General features: G+C 39.1%; 1 protein-coding gene across 3 annotated transcripts in view; it reads right to left on the bottom strand.

Annotated features, from left to right (window-relative positions):
• The window catches only part of utrn (utrophin), a 191,240-nt gene that overhangs the window by 76,038 nt on the left and 93,582 nt on the right, over positions 1-21,620 (bottom strand). For all 3 annotated transcript variants that reach the window (XM_061747080.1, XM_061747081.1, XM_061747082.1), the window contains 2 exons: positions 7,964-8,136; positions 4,427-4,583 (listed from right to left, as the gene is read on the bottom strand). In XM_061747080.1, coding sequence (XP_061603064.1) covers positions 4,427-4,583; positions 7,964-8,136 — 330 coding nt within the window. The remainder of the gene's footprint in view (positions 1-4,426; positions 4,584-7,963; positions 8,137-21,620) is intronic.

The raw sequence follows: 21,620 nt of genomic DNA, 5'->3' as shown, positions 1-21,620 counted from the left end.
AAAACCACCGAATTACATTTTTACACAATGTGTTCATGCTCATGAATAGAAATGCTTGCTGAATTTGAATAAAATCTTACGCAACCAAAATATAAATACATGAACAAAGAAGCATAGTGTGGGCATGTAGATGAAAAGTGCCATGCATCCATCACACACATTACGGAGTTTGCAAACGTGTGTGTGTTGACTAAGGTGCCTCCAAGTGTTTGTGATAATTTACCTCTGTAAGACTGTATGTGTCTTTAGTCTCGAGGTGAAAAAGAGGAAAAAGGAAAAAATGTAGTTTAGTGGATGACGAGAGATGCATCATAGTGTCGACTGCTGCGATGGCCCACAAACTGGTGTACGCAGTGGCCACAGGGTAATTTATCTGGGAGCAATTACACCCCAAAGCACCGTCACAATAACGAGCCTCACAATTAATAATACAGAGGGGAGCATAAATGCCACTGATTGTAAAGATTTGAGTTGGTCAGAACATTAAAAGGAATTGATTGTGTAGTTTTTCTCAATGATTCAGAGATGTCTATGGGCAACCAATATTAATTACAAGAATGAAATGAGAACAGAAAGTATAGTGCGGCGGTAACCATACTGGTCTTTATTTTTGTACAGATATTCAATTCAATTCAACACTTTTTAAGTAGTGTTACTACACTTTTGACAAATACTCCCTGTGTGCTTTTTAAATTGGTGTCTTTGCTACAAAAACATGAGGGTACTACCGTCATATCCCTCAACACTCCAGAAATACAATAACTGGTTATGCATTTCTTCTGGAAGCTTGAAGTCATTGTTGACCAAGATAACTTCAATAACATGGACATCAAACAGTTTTCTAGGATTGCCATCTTTAACCTATGTAAAATTGCCAAAATTGCAGGCATCCTGTCTGAGAGGGATGCAGAAATATTAGCCCATGCATTTGTCACAGTAGTTCCAGGTTGTCAGATTGTTATATAATCATTTTGGAAGCTTCAAATGATTCAAAATGCTGTAGTAAGAATTCTGACGAGCAGAAGCAAAAAAAGATCATATTTCTTCCCATTTAGGCTCTCTTCATTGGCTATTAAATCCAGAATAGAATACAAATTCCTTCCTGAGATAAAGACTTAATAAAGCAAGTTCCACTGTATTTTTAGGTTAGAGAACAACAAATTCAGAGACAGAAAATAATTATTTCAGGTGCAGGTATAAGGTCAGATGAACAGGTTTATGGACATTAAATTGAGGAACTAAGTTAACTATCTACTACTGTGATTGCAAGGGGACCCTTATCAGTAGTTACTGGTGTAAAACACACAATGCATGAGTAAACTACCATGGAATGATTTAGTGAACCACCACACTGCCTGAAATGTTTATTTTACATCAGAGCTGATGTCTCCTTCATGTCTGGTTGTGCTGAAAGTCTCTTTCAATTAAAGGGAGTTCTTCATCTCCACCCTCAGCCTCCGTTCATGTTCAGGGAAGGGATATCACAGAGAAAATTTAATGCAATCCACTGGTTTTCTCCACTTGGCAGCTTTTCACCAAGTGGTATTTTACAAATACTATTATACTAGACTAAATTGTCACTGGTGGTCATTGTCATTAGTGTATTTCATTCCACTTGAAAGGAACTTTATTATCCATCCATCCTCTTAAATGATCCAACTAATGTGGAATGAAGGCTTAAGTGTAAAAAGCCAAAACGTACTTCTTCAAATTATTAAAGCCCACTCCTGTATTTTTTTCTATTGTGTGGAATGATCATTTTAATCAAATAAAGTGGTAGGAACCACTTTGTGAATATGTTGAGCTTCATTAACCAAGAAAAGATGCTGATCCTCTATAAACAAGCGTGCGCCGACAAGCGAACCACCAGGACATTAGTGACTACAGTTTAGAGCAGTATCTCCCAACCTGGGGTCCGCGCCCCCCCCTGGGGGGGCGCCAGAGATATCTGGGGGTGCGCGAAACTTTGTCTGCTTTGAGGATATGTAGTTGTAAAAATTTGCGCATGTTAAATATATGAAAAATCATAATAACACAACTAATGGAATACTGTAATCCAAGTCTTTATAAACCCACTTAGAAATATATTTTGGTCATTTTAAAATACTAAGTTATTTAGCAGGATAAAAACTTAAAAACATATTGTTATATAATTATTCAACATTTAATCATACTACTACTCCGACAGGTTGTTAAAGGAAAAATTTTAAAAATGTTTCCTCTCATATTAAGAGACATTTTTCAGAAATATTTTTATGTCCTTGCAATTATTTTTTGTGCGTATTTCATACATTGGTGACACAAAATGAAGTGAGAAAAACAAAGTCATATGTATACAGGGTAAACCAAAGAGAAATGTATAAAAAAAAAAAATTTATGTTAATTTTTTCAATTAAAGATTTGTAACGAATCACTTTCCTCTTTTGGGGGGGGGGGGGGGCTGGCTGGTCTTAGACACAAGTAGGGGGGCTCCAAGGAAAAAAGGTTGGGAACCACTGGTTTAGAGTATGTAAAGCACCAAACAACACAACACACCAATTAGCAATAACTGTACCATACTGATTCTTGTACATGGCTTTCCTTTCTACAGTCGCCTGGTGCTTCTTCGGGATGGGGGATTCTATCAAAGAAAGGTTTTGATGCAAACTGTTGGTTTCTTTAGCGACACAATAATTATTCTTCATATTTTATTGGATTTAAATTAATTGGACTAATTTGGACTGAGTTGAAACTGTATTGTTGAAGTGGTTTAAAACAACGTTTGTCATGATTGCTGCATAAATAAAGCTGAATTTCATTTAACTGAATGCGCACGCGCACAAAAAAGGGCTGATTGTTCTGAGACGAGACCATTACTGGCAGTGTTGGGGGTAACGCGTTACAAAAGTAACGCAATTACAGTAATGTATTACTATTTGCTGTAACGCAGTAATATAACGCATTACTAATACATTTTCGGTAATATTTTACTCGTTACAATCTAAGTAACGCGCGTTACAACGCATTTTAACCCGTTTAGCTGTTGTTTTTTAAAGAATTCACCAACACCGCGACCGCGAGACATCCCGACAACAGAAAAAAGGCGCGGCGCGGCGGAACGCAGCGCCGCTGGACACTGTTTGTGTGGGGACTGTTCAGTGAGCAGAGCCGGCAGGGAAAAGTCAACAGTGCGGCGTGTCCGCGTGTAACTTAAATCTGCCATGGTCTCAGCGTTAGGGCTCAGCCAAGTGAGGCTTTATTAATATATGGGCTTTATACATTTATTAAATATATATGAGCGCGGAGTCGGCGAGGAGCTGCGCGCGGCGAGGAGCCCGAGCCGGGCTCACAGTCTTTCGCGCTGTGAGAGCGGATTTATGGTTCCGCGTTAAATCGACGCAGAGCTTTCGCCGTAGGGTACGCAGTAGGTCGCGTAACCCACGGCGTATGGCCTGCGTTGGTGTAACGCGGAACCATAAATCAGCCTTAAACCACACCTGCAGCCCATCAGGAGGAGAGGTTAAAACAGCTGCGAGTTTTTGATTGCTGGTTCGTTTTGTTAACTCTGAGAGCTTTATTGGTTTGTTTGTTAGCTTGCTGGTGTTTTTTTTCTCTCTGGGAGTTATTTATGAAGAAGTTCTGAGTTCCGTGTGAGCAGTATTCGAGTTGAGGGGGGATGAGGGGTGATGTGATGGCACCCCCCCCGAAATTAAAACGGTCCAAATCACCCCCCCCTGAAATAAAAACGGTCGAAATCATCCCCCCTGAAATAAAAAGTCCAAATCATCCCCCCCTGAAATAAAAACGGTAATAAAAAAGAGATTGTGTGTTTGTCATATTATAAGGCTATAGGCTATGTTATAGTGGGCTCTAACTCTATTTTGTTTCATATGAATAGGCCAGGACTTTAAATATTTGCAGCATCTCCATCATAACTTACAGACTTTGATCATTTGTCTGCTTATATGATTCTGTCATTGTTACTTATTGTACTGTGCCATGAGCCTTTACTGTGCCTAATTATATTAAGTTATTAGTAGCTTTAGGGGCCTACACAGTCATTATGTTACATCATCCTCCACTGAATGTACATAATCAGCTATAACAATCTGCAGTTTAGCATTTTTAAATGCTTAGTCATATATTTCTGTGGCTATTTTGTTGAAAGTAACTCAAAAGTAATACACAAGTAGTGTAACGCATTACAATTCAGATATAGTAATATTGTAATGTAACTAATTACTTTCAAATGACAGTAACTAGTAATATATAATGTATTATATTTTGGATGTAACTTGCCCAACACTGATTACTGGCCCCACCACTATGATACAACAGTACCAACCCAGTGATGCATGACAGCAAAAGTTCAAAGAAAAATCTTATTTCAATAGGAAAAGGTGATGCTGCCAGAGAGTCGAGATTGGTGCAAAAACACCGTACGTACCGTGCAGTGGTTCTGCTGTTGCAGCAAAGTGGGCACATCTCCTCCAATGGGCATCTGCTTGGCCAGGTCCTCATCCTTCATACAGATCCATCTCCACAGCTCCTCAAGGAGGCCCAGAAGACGTGACCAGCGCTCAGCACTCGCCTCCAGGTGGGCTCTGTCAACATGGACCATCAACTATAATTATTATACCATATCTTATTGATGACAGTATTCTTTATCTCGTCTAGAGTCAAACTGTCAGTTGTAAAAATGTACTTGTTTATTATTTTTGCCATTTATCATTGTACATTTCTACGCTCACATTTTGGGTTATATCTTTTCTATAGTGATTTATACTGCAGTTGTTATTGTTCTTAATTTGATCTTTAAGGAATTATATCCTCAACTATCTTTTGGGGGTTTTTTTTAAGCTTGTCAAACCAATGCTACATCACTGATTAAGTGCGTCATTTATTTCAACTATGTTCACCTTTCAGTTACGCAGTATTACATAATAAATCAAGTAATTTTGATGAACATATCTGTACTTCCACTTTTTTTAATCTTAATTTGTTTTCACAAGTGTAATAACTTTGACATCTACTCAAGGCAGATGCTTTAAACCCTGTAAAAACCTAATTGCTAACACACTGTGGTTGAATATTATGAGTTGAAATCAGCACAGTTGGCTGATAATTGTGTGGGTGGTAGCGTGCATTCAATAGGTGCTGTAAAGCAATCTTGTTTTCCTCCTCTCCTATGGGCATAACACATCGGAACAGTGTGTGCCGAGGCCTCAAACTGCTTCGACGAGTTAGCCTTAATTACACATGTACTGCAATTAATGTATAATGAGCTGTGTATAATCAACAACACAGGATTCCACTTTTTACACGTGCAGGTAATTTTTCCTCATGCTTGTCTACCTGTGCAACAAGTTCAGTCTATTATGCCTGCATGGTTTCACTTGACTAGGTCCCATTTTTCCGGACACTAATGCCATTTTCAATGCAGAATCTCCTCCAGCAGTGTTATTTCATTTCTCATGCTTTATGTTTAGCCCTTTCTAACCTTTCCCCCTGCTCCTGTTGCTTTGCCATGTGGCTGTACTGCTCTCTTCTCTCTCCTTCTGGTTTTTTAACATCTCCATCTGGCCCTGTCAACTCCACTTTTACCCTCACTTTCTTCACCCACAACACATCTGCATATCAACAATTTTGTTTATTTATGCAAAGTTATGGCTGTCATAGTTATATTTGTGTCCTCAAAAGTTTATGTGCCACTGTACTGCTTCTCTGGGACTTTTTAAGTCCTATTTCATCTCATCGCTCCATCGCAGATATGTTGAACAAGGGAGCTACTGACCACCGCAAGAAAAATATCCTTCAACATGTTTTATGTAAACATTTTAAATTATTTTGAGGCTTTTAAAAAGGGTTTTCACGTACAAGATTATTTTTTCAGAAATTTAAACTCATTACTCAGCAAGTAGGGAATATGAATACCGTGGAGAACAGCAGCCTTGGTTTGAGCTTAACCCCTTGATGTGTATCCTTCGCATGAAAATCTGTCTCTCAAAAAACTTCTCTCAACTGAATTAAAACAAACCTAAAGCCTCATAGTTGCAAGTACGCCAAAACAAATGTCGTGCAACATATTTTCTGTCAAGTACATGTGCAAGAGCACAAAATGCTGCCGCCAGAGGTGTATACAGAGAGGCATAATACAAAATGAATCTGCAGGAGTCACATTTTTGCAGATTTAAAGAAATGTTTGTATTTAAATCATTGATGACAGAAGAAACACATAAAAGCAGCAGTTACATTTAATGGATCATACCCGAAAATAAAACACTGAAGTTTTTTTTTTTTTGTTTTTTTTTTTATAATACATTTTCAGAACCAGAATTTACTTTTTAAGGTATCATATAAGACCAAGCAACAACCTTATGGGTGCAGTGATGTTTTCAGTTTTACTTTAGCAGCCTGATGGTTTTCGCATGTAATGTAATCAAGGCAAACACAATGAGCTCTGGTTGTAACAGCCCTGCGCTCTTGTGCAGCACTTCTTAAATTGGATGCTGCACATTCATTAAAGAGAGCTGAATAATAAACGTTCATATCAAGTATTAAAAACAAAATGAAAAAAAAAAAGAAATTGAAATCTGAACAGCACATCTTATATATGTTCAATTATAAACGCAGGCTCTTACACTTTTGTCTCAACCACACAAACAGTACTGGCTTAAAATATTACTTTTGTTTTGTTTTTCTCGATACAAGTTGACTGTTGTTGCACAAAGAATTGTAATCTCAGTGAAAAATATAATCTCTAATATTCATCAGAATAACTCCAGTTCCCACTAACAGCTGGCTCTTATCTACAGCATGGGAGGGTCCCGCTGGCATTCATTCCCGAACCTAAAGACTCTGAATTAATTATGTATATACAGTATAATGTCTCCAGCACTCAATAGCAAAGATGGAAACAGATTTCTGCCCCTTCTCAAGCCAAATCTATTTTCCAACATCCGATCGATAAAGCAGAGGCTTCAGAAGAGACCAACGCCCATGTGAACATTTATATTTGTGCAACTTATGTCTGCATCTGCAATTTAGATCTATAAAGAACTAACATGTGATGAATGTTATGTGCCTCAATCAGCAGTGACTGATGCAAAGATTATGTACTGTATCTTAAGTAAAGCATACAAAAATAACCTAAGTAAAGCCTTTGTGCAAAACAGTGTACCATGTGAACACATATCAAGTGAACCAAAGTCCTGCAATATGCTGGAACATGTCTAGGAAGCTGCACTTCCAGCTGCAAGAAAGCTTCAGCACAGAGCTAAGCACATGATCCACCCTCGGTGTAGGAAGGAGCGCTACCACAGATCTTTCATCCCCACTGCTGTTAGACTGTACAAATCTACAGTTTAGTTGGACCCTGGACTCAGTTTTACCTAATGTCACTGTACAGATGGGTCTTGTGCAATAACTTTACAAACCCCTGCACAGTTGTTATTATGTATATGTATATAGCCTACATCCTCATCCTTTCTTTGGTATATTGTACATTTTTGTATACACAGTATTTGATCATTTTCACTTTTGTATATTTCTGAGCTGCTATGGACAACAATTACCCCTGTGGGATCAATACAGTTTGATCTAATCTAATCTAATAACTGCAGATTCAAAAAACCCTATGTATTTGAGCTGTACTGTGTACCAAAATATTAAACAGACGGTCAGAGCAGAAAATGTTGTCCGGATAATTTGCAATTTTCAGGGCATGACATGCATTTATTGTTATTTATCATATCATTCTCAGCGCCTCTCAAAATCGTATTTCTGCATGGTTGACTGAAAATGTTAACTGAGACGGTGACCTCCTTGAATCAGTGCCATGATACAGTTCATCTGCCAAGATATTTTTCTTCTATACTGCTAGGACCAAGCGCACCAAACAGAAAAGAAATAAAAACTACAGTCTTTAAGATGACTGACCCAAAAAAACAGAAAAAGATTGAGTTAAAGTAAAAGTTTCACTGACCGAATGTTGGCAGACTTGACCTTCAGGTCATTCCAGCGTTGATTCATGTCATCCAGTCTGTGTTGGAGGAACACAGCTTCGTCTGAGCTGCCCAGCGCTTTGACCATCTTTGACTTGTTCACGTCCACACTCTTATAGATGTCATTGTGGGCATCGATCTCAGCCTGGATGTCCTACAAATGCAGACAAAGTGAAACTTGTGGGTCGGAGCAACACGTAGCGCTTAAGACTCCAGCAAAGATAGATCACCACACTCAAAACCGGATGTTAGTTGCATAGACTGTAACAGAAAATAAGGTTAGATTCTATAGTGTATATTACATTTCAGTGAGTGCATGGTACACTACACACATTTCCAGAGGGCGGAGGACTTTAAAGTTTCGTGGAAGCTCTCAAGGCACTTTGACTAAAAAGATGCCCACCCCAACCAGGAGCAAGTCCCTGAGCAATGTCTGCCTCCATACTAATTCTGCATTAGGTTATATGAGGTTTGCATCAAAGTACGCTACAAAAATTTCGTTCTGGGAAATTGGGTAATAGTTATGCATAGTCTGAAACGTCATGTTCGTGTCTGTGCAGCTACCAGAGACCACCATGTTCAATACTGTGACAAAGCAGGATTTTCTCCATGCGTGCTTGTGGGTGTGAGTGCACTAAGCACAGCAGCTTTGTTAGACACCCACGTCACTACGGGTATGTGAGAGGGTTTGTGTAAGAAGGCTGAACCACAAGGGGGGCTGACGCAAGCAGATGATCTTGTCAAATGTTTTATTTTTGGAAAAGTAAAACTGTTCCATTTTCTTCTAGCTCTTGCCGTCTAAACTGGGACTGCCCTCAGATGAACCATATTCAGCTGAAGATAAAGACTCCAATATCGTTTAAATTAATCTGTCACTACCTGGAGCGAAAAGACAGATTTCCAAATAAGACAAAATTAGTGGAGATTGAAAACGTGTACTGACCCCTATGGTCTCATTTCACTGTGTTAGAGTAATTCTGGCCTTAAGTGATACTTGTTTGGCATTGTCACTGAGCCATTATTCATGGTATAATGGTCTTAGAAGCATAAATGACATCAACTATTAATAAAGATTATACAAATGTTACTACACTATTTAAATACATTAACAGCCAGGAGAAAATTGTATCAAACATTCAATTTTACACAATTTAAGCCAGAATAATTATACACTGGATGTTAAATGCGCATGCAGCAATAAAAAAAATTTAAATTAAAGCACTAAAATTCGAGTGAACAACAATAACAACGTAGCTGCAATAAAGTTTTAAAAAGAAAAGTAAAGTTTAAGTCTAACAAAAAAACTATTTTAGTCTCCATACTAAATTACTACATAGGTAATGTATTTAAATTTCATTGCATCTACAGTTTATGTTATGCATTATTCTGTCCACTCTGACTGACTGCCATCAGTGGAACATGATCACAGTTTTCTGACTTATATCCCCTCCTTGCATGCCAATTCTAGCAACATCCTTTTTTTTTTTGCTTTTGCTCATAAATGCTAGAATTCAGCAATCCACATTCAGACGACACCATCTACATGTCTCATCTTTGGCTCTGGCATTCATGTGGATGTCACTTTAGAAACACAGAGCCCTCATGCACACTTCTGCAAAGCAAGGACTGGCCTGCTCAAGTAGCCCTTTCACATAATATTACTTAATTGTGCAATTATTACAAGGAGTTGTTATCTAAAATTTCATAATTGTGATTGCTCTATTCCCAAACTGCACAATGTTTCTTTTCCGCTGCTTGATGGGCTCATTGACATCTCGATGAAATTGCCAACAAGTGGAACACAATGTGAAAGAAGCTCTAATAGTCTTAAAAGTATTCTCTTGTGAAAAGTGAACGCAATGCCTTCCAGCCATGATGCAGCCACACAAAAAAAAAAAAAACATGCACCAGTCGCAATGTGCTGCAATTTACTATGGTCAAACAGCAATTTGAAAAAGGCTGCAGAAAATCCCTCTACTGTGATCTACAAAGTTGATCACCTCTAAACAAAATAAAAGTCACTGCTTCTTAAAGGTTACAGAGGTATTAAAGTGTGAAAAATAGGAGATGATATAAAGAAAAGAAAAAAGGAAAAATGAAACTGCTTTGCCATATAATGCCTCCTTAAGTTCCAAACACTGCTTTGTTTGTATTACACACATATTGGCGTGTAATGTGAAGTTTCAGTATCCTGCCTTAAGGCACATCAAACACAGGGCTGGAGATTGAACCTCTGACTCTCCAGTGGGAGGGGCACTGATGCAGGGCCACGGCAACGAGAGTGAAAAGAAAGCTACATTGACAAGCCAAGAGTAAAAGACAGAAAGACACTGTGCCACTGAGCCAGCTGGCTGTTTTTCAAGTCATTACCCAAGTGCTTCCTTTTCCTTTTTCTTTTGCACTTCAACTTCCACATAAAGTAGACCAAACACGCACACAAACACACTAGCACATTCATGCACAAGGCAGAAAGTGTGGCCTGTTAAGGTGCACAGAGCCGCACTTGGAACCAGCAGTTTATGTATGTCAGCAAGCTTCCTGATGCACTTAAAAGTAGTGAGAAATCATGTTCTCTCATTCCCCCCCACACACACACACACACACACGCGTACGTACGTACACCCACACACAAAGAAAATACATTAGATATATAAATAAATATGGAACATATGTGCGTCTATGTGCCAAAACGCCATCATGCTGGCAACAATCTGCCTTTGTCGAATACTACCTCATGTTTTTCGGGAGTTTATGACTTTTGGGAATATGAAGATACTTACAGAGATTAGAGGTGAAAACATGTGCAGAACTATGGAAGAAAGTCACAGAATTGTGATTATACAAGACATACATGTATAAAACAAAGAGAAAAATGGTGAGTGTGTAAAACAGCAGCATAAATGGTCGTGTTGTGATACGGCTTGAGCCTGACTCTTTCGTTGCAAAACTGAAACTACTCTTAGAGGTTTATAAAAATAAAAACATGATGGTCTTTAATGCCACCACTTAATACAACAATTGATCTGAAGGTCCCCTTTGATAAATGATGCCAATTCCCGGGCTCCGAGTCTCATTATTTAGTCATTCTTTTTCTGTGGTAACACTTTCTAGCTTTCTCAGCAGGCAAGAACCAATTATTGCATATAAATGACGCCAATACTGACTAATCAGACTTCATAAAGCTAAATACAATAGGTTAATTACAACAAACACAAGGAGAGTAGAAGTGGCCTGTTTTTGTTCTTGCAGTCTGGTGCATTTATGTTTACTTGAATCAATTTGCCTACTTCAACATATAGATAAAAATGAGATCTAAAATAAAAACAATTCAACTCCTAAACAAAGGACTCCTACAATTATTTGTTGATGTATACCTGTTCAAACTTTCTGAGCAGCTCTTGCAAACTGAAGTTGAAGCCAATCATTCTTGAGTGCGTGTGGTGGCTCCTCCCACTCCCTCCAGTCTCTACATCTTCGCTATTGTCATACAAGTCGAAGGATGTTAAATCCTTGAGACAGCTGGATGAGTCCTCCAGTGGTTAAAGTGAAAATTTAAACCTCTTATATCAGGCCTCAGATCATTTGCAAGTCCAACGTTTGAACAATCCAGAGTCCCACAAGACAGACACGGTGCACTTGTAAAAGGTTTAAACACAAAGGGTTCAAATCTAGGTGGCAGTCCCAAACCAGGCCATGTATGTACTTCACACACCCCTTTGCAGCACGTGTGTGCCGGTGTGTGTGCTCGCCCAATCCCGCCACATGATCGTAGCATCCTCCTTTGACAAGCAGCCAGACTTCAGTCGGGAGGAGGGCAGTTATCCCGCAGTCATGCTGGGACTTGGATTCAATGACGAGTGGAGCCGGTGGAGGTTTGACAAAATCACCACTTGAGGCTGACAGCTGGGTTCCTCTGGCCAAGAATAAAGCATTGAAATTGGGACAAAAATCCAACTGATCTTGGGTGGAGGTCTGCAGAGTGGAGATAACGGCTTGTGTCTTGAGGGACGAGTGGACTGATGTAAACCTCTGAGCGGTCGAGGTAAGGTCTGCCTCTCTCCTTCAGCCTTGTTATGCTTCCCTTCCTCCACTTCCCTTCTGGGCATGAAGGAAACTGTTTACACGACGTCCAGCAGTCCAATCCCAGGATAGGGTCCTGCCTTGTTCTCAATTACTCAGATAAAAAGTGCTTTATCCCTGCCAACCATGCAACTCCACACCCTTTGAGAAGAGGGATGACGGCAGAAAAAGGCACATGGTTTGCCTTCTAGTTCCCCTGAATAAAGGTAACAGACTTAAGGAGCCGCCGCTCAGGTCTTGAGGCCCAGTCTGGCCTCACTCTATCACCCCCGTCCTAATCACTGCCATGACTGGCCCACTTAGTCAAAGAATGCCTTCTTCTTTTTGTTGGAGCCACATGTTCGCATAGAGCTGCCTCAAGGCTCGGAGAAAAGATCCTAGGCAGGGAGTTCGACTTGCTGGCCTTTTCGGGTCGAAGCTCTGACGATTATCTCTGCCACTCTCAAAAAACTGAAGCAGAAGCAGCTGACTTGTCTTCTCATCCCCGTGGATGAGAAAACTTCCTCACAAACTACCTTGCTTCTTGAGGTGTTTTTGTTCCCTAAGAAGGTCACACAAACTTCCAAACGGGTATCCTCATTCCTCTCTGCTCCTGTGTTGCTCTTGCTCTCGCTGGCCACTAACCCCACTGTATCACACAGCTGTTTATTATTTTAATCAGTAGCCTCCCTTTCCCCTCTCCCTCTCTCTCTACCTCTCTGTCCCCTAAACAAATTCAACACACTACACACCCACTTCCTGAAGCCTGCACAGGCAGGGAGCATGGCAGAGGGGCGAGGAGCAGTAGAAAAACAAGAATGAACGACAAAATGTATCCAAGATATATTAATGAAAGTTGAAAATATGGTTATGCATTGACTTGATGGGGATGTGATTGGGTATTATGGAAGATATATTATGCTCCACAAATTACTGTATGTTATTTGAGCATAGCTCTTGTTTCAATCTGAACAACTGAACCATTGAGGTTCATTATAGTTTGGTTTTTATGACCGTCAGAAAGCAAAAGGCTGCACTAAACAAAGTTCTTATTATAGCATAAGGACTAAATGCTGTAAAGAGACTTGATATCAGCTGTGGCCTATAAGACTAATGTTAATGAGGAGCAGGAATTAAAATTGATTCTTTACATTCGACTTGTGTGTGGAAGCAAACCGGAGTGTGTGTATGTGCTGGCATTTTCAACAGCAGGGCAGGCATGTGGTGTGCATCAAAGAGACACAGACAGATGGCTGTCAAGTGAGGAAAAAAAAAAAGCACAATACAACCTTGCATATTCATAAGACAAATACTTTGATGTGTGCTTAGCTAATTAAAATATTTACATGCTTGAGGCCCTTTAATAGCGTTTTTGATTCATGATGACAAATATTTGAGAGTGTTTGAGGATTTGAAGAGTGTTTTTTTAAGTGTAGGATGTAAAATTTACGCTCATGAATTGACGCATTTGATAAGCATAACTAATTCAACAAGGAGTGCAAGTCGAGATTAAAGGGAGAAAAATGTTATTCAGTGTTTGCGTTCAAAGGGCTTGAAACGTTCACATTTCTGTAAGTAATTCAAGGAATCACGTGGGCTACAGCTACCGGTATTTTTCCCCTCACAAAAGATATCTGTGAGCCACCCTAATATAAGCATTCAATTACTGTGCGGAAATAACTGCAACGGCACATTTCACGTAACCACTGACGAGTGCTTCACATGAGGGTGCAGGAGAGGTTCGAACCATTCATCGGTCCAGAACAGTTCCAGCTCTGACCAGCTGGTGGGTTTCCGCACTTGAACTGATTGCTGGATCTCCTTCCTCAACGTTCTTATTGGATTATGGTCAGGCTTTGATTTTATTATTTCACAACAACAAACTTGGTACAGCATAATTGCATAACTGCAGTTAACTGTTGTTAATATACTCAGAGATTGTTTATAAACTCCTAATTTCTTAAGCCGCTGGCGTCCAGAACATCTTAAAGTTACCTTTCAGTGTTGGTAATCAGTGACTGTTACGTGTTCTAGATAAGAACGAGTCGGAGTCAGAAGAAGTTGCTGGCCAATGCAGATTGTGCCACTTTGCCATAATCAAACTGAATTCCAAAAGACAAGAAAAAAAAAGCCTTCCTCAAGCGTTTTATCTCAATATCTGCATTTATACAGCAGAGTTAACGGGAAAGGCACAGATAATCGAATCAAAGTACATCGTCTGAACTCATCAACTTCACTGAGAAAGCTTTACATCTGCTGTTTAACGTTAAAGGGTGAGGAAGCCTCGTTTAAAATGCTGACATTTATTACTAAAAGCAAAAAGAGTTCATGCAAATGTTGCAGCACCAGAGAAAACCCATCTCCCAAATATTCTTAAGAAGTACACATTCCTGATATACTATAATGTTTCATTAAAAAAAGTGCCTACAGTGTAATAGTGCACGCATTTATCTCACCGTTAAGACGGACAACTAATGTCTACAGAAATCTTATCCTGAAACAGAAGTGTGGTAGTACTTCTTTTTTTTTTCTTTTTTATATACTGTAAGTGGGAACTACCATTGTTGCTTGCTTTATATATGCATTTCCTCTTTGTATAGTGATTACTTAAACCTCTTTAAACAGAAACAAAGAGAAGCTGTGCAGCAGGTCTGAAGAAAAGACTCATCATTCAGCAGTAATGTTTTCTGGTTTCTTTTTTAAGATAAAGTTTCTATGTGAAACTCTACTATACCAAACATCCAGGTCTTTCTGTCTTCTTTATGTCAGTATAATTGTGACCGATTCGGCCTTTATTGCCTTTTATTGAAAAGAGGGCTTCTTTGTTTTAATTAAATAAAGCACACATTCACATACACAGAGCCAATTTTGACAGTGGATATACCACGGTATAGCTCAGAGACTACTCTGCTTTCCGATCAATAAAGATCTATACAATCCAATTTAATCCAGGTCCTCTGCCCGTAAAATGTTTAATGTACAGGAAGAATCAATGCAGCTGCAGCATTCCCCAATGATATGCATCCAATGAGGTCACTTCCTGTGCGTCAGGTTATCACCGACTCGCCTCTTCCTGTTAGGAGGGCAGCATCCCTCTTGGGAGATCAGACTACTGAGACGTTTGTACATCTGTGTGTACAAGTGGTTCCTTTAAAGCTGTCGTGGGCACCAACAGATGACAGAACTGTAGTGTTAGTGCAGCAGCAGCTCTCCGCACTTGAGGGTCATTAATTGAGGTGTTAATGACTCACTACAGTCAACTGAAGTGTCTGTTTCATCTGTGCTGCTTGAACTTTTTATCTGGAGATAAGAACGCATAGATAAAAACTGGTAAATAAATAAAATAGCACTGACAAAATGTTGTTGCTTGCGTCACCGGCACTCACATCCTGTGCCCTTTAAGAAATTCTTCATGTGGCATGCCGACTCTGGACTGTTAATAATCTCTAAGCCAGGACCTCATATTGTCAGGCTGACAAAGCTTGTCCAGATGACAGATTAAACAAAATGTTTAAAAATCTTGCTAATCTATTTTTCCTTTGAAAACTCAACATTTCTATAGCTGCTTTAGTACAAACATTAATGTGACTCCATAACAACAAGAGATGTAGTCACAAACAGCAAAATCCAAGTGCACCAAAGCATTCTCTTGGAAATGTTAACTGTTAACATGCATACATTACAAAGCCCCAGTCTGACATTCAATTGACAGTTGACCTTTACTGATGTAACAGAGCTGCCATTAGAGAGGACCACTACAGTCAAGCGAACCGTTAATAACTTTTTCCTAGGATTCAATAATATGATCCTAATCAATGACTAGAAAAGACAGAATTCATATACAGACTCCTCAACAGGAAAGAGGGCATTGATTATGAGTGTTGTGTTCTGTTGTTCAGTAAACAACTATTGATTTTTGAAAGGCTTTTTAGTATGTGTACACGACTCTTGGGAGATGACCTTAATATGGAGCTACACCGCTCAGGTTGTTTGATGTTAATTCTCCTGTTGGAGATGAATGCTGCGTCTCTGGGGGCGCTGCTTGCATGTGCATGAGAGTTAAGAGGCATCGTGTAAGTGTAATCTCATCAACAAATACACATCCTCTGCTGATCTGTGTGAGCCGTCTTATGTTTGGCCACTTGAGTTATTTAAATATGAACTAACAGCTGTTAAAAGAAATGAGGGGGAAAAAAACACTTCATTTTGAATTAGCAATATGATAGCTAATAGGGACTTAACAGAGGGAATGGAAACAGAGAAGCTGTGGTTGGATGTGTGTGAAATTACAGCTGGTATCACCATATACATTAATGTATTGTGCTCAGTAAATCCACAGTGCAAAGGTAAGCAATTTAAATCTACCTGCCAAACCTCCCACTAAATCACAAAACAGCACAGGAAGGTAATTAGATAACAAATATATCAAGAGATTATTGCTGGAAAAATGTGAGGTGTCAAAAACAACTCCTGACTTCATGAAAGTCTTAAGAGTTTATACTGTAATATTGTTAGAAATTGTAACTAATTTCATTCTGAGATAGCAGAGTTATTGAAGCAATACAAATTCCAGCCTTTGAAATTCAGAAAAATGTCATCTTGCTGAATTGACAGAATGTTAAAAGCACAGCCTGCTGAGTGTTCTCATCACCCTCACTTTTGTTCAAAGACTTCTGGCTATCCTATCATATCCTTTTTTTTTTTCTTTTTTTTTTTAAGTCAATGTTTTCTTCTGACAGGACATCGCTGTGCTTTTTTCCCCTCGCTTCACATCACCTGAAGTGCTCTGCCTCTTGCAAACTGATAAACACTGAAAGCGGTCTCCGCATGCACCAGCATTACACCACGGCCTTGTTGTCAAAAAAAATTGTTTGACATAATTGTTGATGAAGTTTCACAGAGAAAATTTAACATGAGCCCAACACATGCTGTGCTTGGTGAGTTAGAGAGAAGCTTCAAAAGGTTAAGTGACTGGATTAATTAGCGTGTCCGACTAATGAAGGGTCGCCCCTTGAGGTGCACTGGTTCACCTACTGCTTGTCGGATTGATACCAATAAATTTGATTTTCCCAGTCCTGGATCACTTAGCTTTGAGAAATTCTTAGTATGGAATATCCAAAGATTGCAATTTGTACAGGCTATAGGGAGAAGAAAACCTGCAGAGGAACTAAAACCAAAGCATTTTAAAGAAAACTCTAAACACAACTCTTAAAAGAGCATCATCCTATGAAACATGCTTAGATGGTAAAAAATAGTAGCAGAATACACACCCAGCAGCCTCTACTGTCTTTCACTGTTTGATTTTGTTTAAGTATGCAGTTATTACAAAGAAATTTGCAACTGACCAGTTGGAAGGTCAGGCCTTAGGAAAAATTTTAGAAGCATAATTAGCCACAAAAATGCAACTATGATTAGTCTTACTTTGCTGAAGGACGATATATTAAAATAAATAAGTCAATAAAAGTCAGAGGAAAAGCAGCTGGAGGGAAAGACAAATAACAGAACGGGCAGAACTTCTGTCTCGATATTCTCAATGGTTTAATATGTGAACAACCGGAAAATGGAATGGTTTCACTTCTTCACTGTGTATCTGCTCTGACTTGGAAAGTATCCAAAGAGGAAAAAAAAAAAACACGCTGCTATCAACAAGGTGCTCCTGTCACTCAAATGATTCAGCGATGCTGACATGCTGTGCATAATCACACACTGATGTGCCGCTGTGCCACTTTTGTTTGGTGCGTTGATCCAAATAAGGGAAGCAGTGGTGGTTTCAGGAGTTCTTTTTTTGTGCCAATACAACACAGATATAGACATCCTAAAATGAGGTGATGTTGCAGAAACAGCAGACAGACACAGGTAACGGGGGCGGCCCAGGGCCAAAGCAGGATTAAAGAAGAACACAACAGTATTAATAGCCATAAAAGAACAGATGGCCTCATCAGAATATTAAGAAATCAACAACAGCAAAAAAAATAAAACCCAAATGAGCAGAAAGTAAAACATTAAGATACAAAGTTATGCTGGGGAGTAGGCTACCTCAGTGGATTATTATTGTTTTAAATCCCTTGTTTTGACAAGGAGATGAGGATTTTGGGAAAGGTTGTATCCATATGGAAAAACAATTTGAAGTTTCTGATAACAGACTTCAAATTCCCCTACTCATTACCTCCAAAAGAAACACCGGCAAATCCTCCTGAATTTAATCCCTACACCAACTCCACTGCTACGTACATTGTTTTAGAAGAAAAGTAAATTACTTGGTGCTACAGTTACTTCATAAATATTAATCTGGCCCTGAATTTCACCCCTGACTTCACATTTGAGTATTATCATGAAAAAAAACTAAAGAAAACACACACATCATTCTGAGGAACAAAAGGTTGACCTTAAAATCCTCTGACACTGTGAACTCATACAAACTGGCTGTTTCTTCTCATTTTGTTTACAGCTAGCTTTTACTGATGTGCGAGACATGTTGTTAAACTCTGGTGTGACATTTATTTTCTGTCCAACACAGTTAATCCAAGGTTCACATAGTTCAGTGGAGGAAAAGAGGTTCTGAATTGTGGTGGTCCTGCTAGTTGGAGTCCTGTGTAGTGTGCTCCTGTTCCTGTGTACCTTTAAATAACTTATCTATCGATCTCACAGTTGGACCACCAGAGATTTCAAAATGATGTCTGGGAATTAGAGCCCCCCCCCCAAAAAAAATAAATAAAATCAATAAATAATAGACCCCCTTCTGACTGAACTTTGTTCAGACTGATCGGGACAACCATAATCCATCCATCTTGTCCCTTTTTGGTCCCTGCTATTTCACTCTATTGAAACCGAAAAACAGTATACAGTGAAAAAGCAGTGGTGCTTTCATGATATGTGTGACATATTTTCCTCTGCCAAAAATCCCATAGTGTTTTTACACTGGGGGATTAAACAACCTACACTCTGCAGACAGTTCCTGTCTATTCCCAAAGAGACAAGCCACTGGGTGGTACTCACAACAGTGCTCGGTTCAGAGGAAAGATAAGACCAGTTTCCATCGCAGACCCGCCTATACGCTGTTAAAACACGGGTCTGACATTCCTTAAGAAAATAAAACTACAAAACTTTTTTAAAGTCACTTGACGAAGAGACTACATTTAGAAACACATTTACCGTATTTTCTGGACTATAAGCCGCACCTGTATATAAGCCGCACCCGCTCTATTTTCAAAAAAACAATAAAAAAAAGATATACAAGCCGCACCTGTATATAAGCCGCATCCGCTCTATTTAAAAAAAAAAGATATGCAAGCCGCAGATATTTATGTTGTTAGATTAGATATTTACTACATGTACAGAAGGATTTTGAACTGTAAATGATGTACATGTTTGTACCTAAATAGATCCTTTCCTAACAGTGTCTTTTAACACGGCAGCAACTTTGCTGATTAAAACGGGACAGAACCAAGAGAAAATAACCGGTATTTATTTATCTATTTATCTGTTTGAAATCTGCTTCTACCTACTTCTATCTGCTAAAGAAGAAGTAGCGTATTCTTCTTTGCATTTATTTTGTCTTAGTTTTTATTCTAATTCCGGTTAGCACTCCCCCTAGCGGTGGAAGAAAAATCCACAGAATAGCCGCACCTTTGTATAAGCCGCATGGTCCAAAACCTATGAAAAAAGTAGCGGCTTATAGTCCAGAAAATACGGTAGAATATGTACATGCAAATTTGATCGTTACCTTAATCCATCAGAGGGAAAGAGTAGGGAAAAATATCAGTACTTTAATGATTAAAAACCAAGAGGAACAAAGCACTATTAAACATTATTCGCCTTACATAATGACCTGTGCATCTATTGCACGAGCTGTCTAAAGGTTTTCCTTATAGCAGGTCAGGACTCGGACCTGGGTCAGCTGCAGAGGACTCGGGACTCAATATAAGATATGGTTGCTCGACCAGCTGAGCTTCACTGCGGCCCATCTGTTTTTATAGCGATGCAGTTTTCCTGTTATGATTATGTGTATTTTTCCAAAATGTTCCTAGTTAATTTATTGGCCACAGAAAGTGAGTGAGATATGTAACTTCCACTGGTCAGCCTCCACCCCCCTGAACTCTCATCACCAACACCAGACAGTTGGCTTTTACTTCATAGAATAGAGAGTGCCAGCTGTCTCTGTCTATAGCTTTCCTGTATTTTCTGTCGTGCTGTGCTCAATTACTTTACCCATCACTCACACATAACTCTGTTTCCACTGTCTTCATTTGTCTGACTCTCTTTCCTTAACTGCTCTCTTACACAAGTGTCTTGACATCCACCACGTGCTGCTACTTCAGACCAGTAAATAGAAGCCAATTCTGCAGCATCGGGACCAGAACAGCCAGATTCTCAAACAGTTTCATCCCCCAGGCCATCACTCAACTCTCAGTTACCGCCTCCTTCTCAAACCAAAACACATGCACATAAATGCACCTATTTATTCCATTCCCTGTCTGGTTAAATGACCCTATATTAGGGCTGTGTGATAGGACTTGGAATGGAGACTGCACTAAGCTTTGTATTTACTGTTTATTGTGCTGTGAAATATATTGATACATCCAATCCTGTGCAGTTCTTTCACTTTCTCTGTTGTATATAGAAATATTTCATGTTGGTTGTGTAAACATATTTTTTCAGTCCCTCTCTCTTAATTTTAGATTTTGTATGTATGTGTAATATACACACATACATATATACAAAATGTGTGTTGGGAATGCCAATAAAAGGAACGATTCTTTTTTACTGCTGCAGCTTACCTTAATGTATTTCTTCAATGGCATACGGTATACATATGTAATCTCGTCACTGATATCTAGACAGCCATCAGATTCTTGGTGCCATCTCGGCAGGACGGCTTTTTTTAAAACCAAGTTTACTTGCTTCAGTTCCTACACGCATACACTCAGCAGCCTTTATTAAAGTGATGGGTGTATGTTTTTTTTTATTTTGTTTTTAAATCATGGACAGTCTTTTTGTCACTCGAGTATAGGGACTGGTACAGAGCACCTTTAAATTTTGCTACAGGTACCTAATTGGGTGAGTACCAGCTGTACGCTCTGGCTTAGTTGTACACTAAGTTGTACACTAAGCCAGAGGTAAAATCTGTGCCGTTATCACTATTTACAATGTTTTTTTACATCCTCTTTAACGGGAAGCGGTTGCTTCCCTTTTGCCACCATCGAAAGATAATGTAGCACGGGTCTTGTACCCATACACATGGAAACATTCATGGGTAAGACATTCAACAATGTGGGCTCACGTTACTAAACTTTACAAGAATGATGTTAACTGCAACATATGCAAAGAAGGGTAACACCAACAACATCATGAAACACTTGCTTATAAGACACTGTATGAACCAAAAACATTGTGCTCTATTTGACTGTTTAGCAAAAGTAATGCGTCTTCATCACAGCCTCCCACCTCCGACTCTTGTCAAGTGAAGGTAGAAAACTCAATTTAAAAAATACATTTTTTCCTATAAACTGATGGCACTGCTTCACTTTTACTTTCCAACATTAAAAATGATTAAAAACCCCAGAGGAAACGGCAGCAGGC

This window comes from Cololabis saira, chromosome 18 (assembly GCF_033807715.1).
Source record: "Cololabis saira isolate AMF1-May2022 chromosome 18, fColSai1.1, whole genome shotgun sequence".
NCBI classification, from domain to species: domain Eukaryota; kingdom Metazoa; phylum Chordata; class Actinopteri; order Beloniformes; family Belonidae; genus Cololabis; species Cololabis saira.
This window is presented reverse-complemented; position numbering and strand designations above follow the sequence as displayed.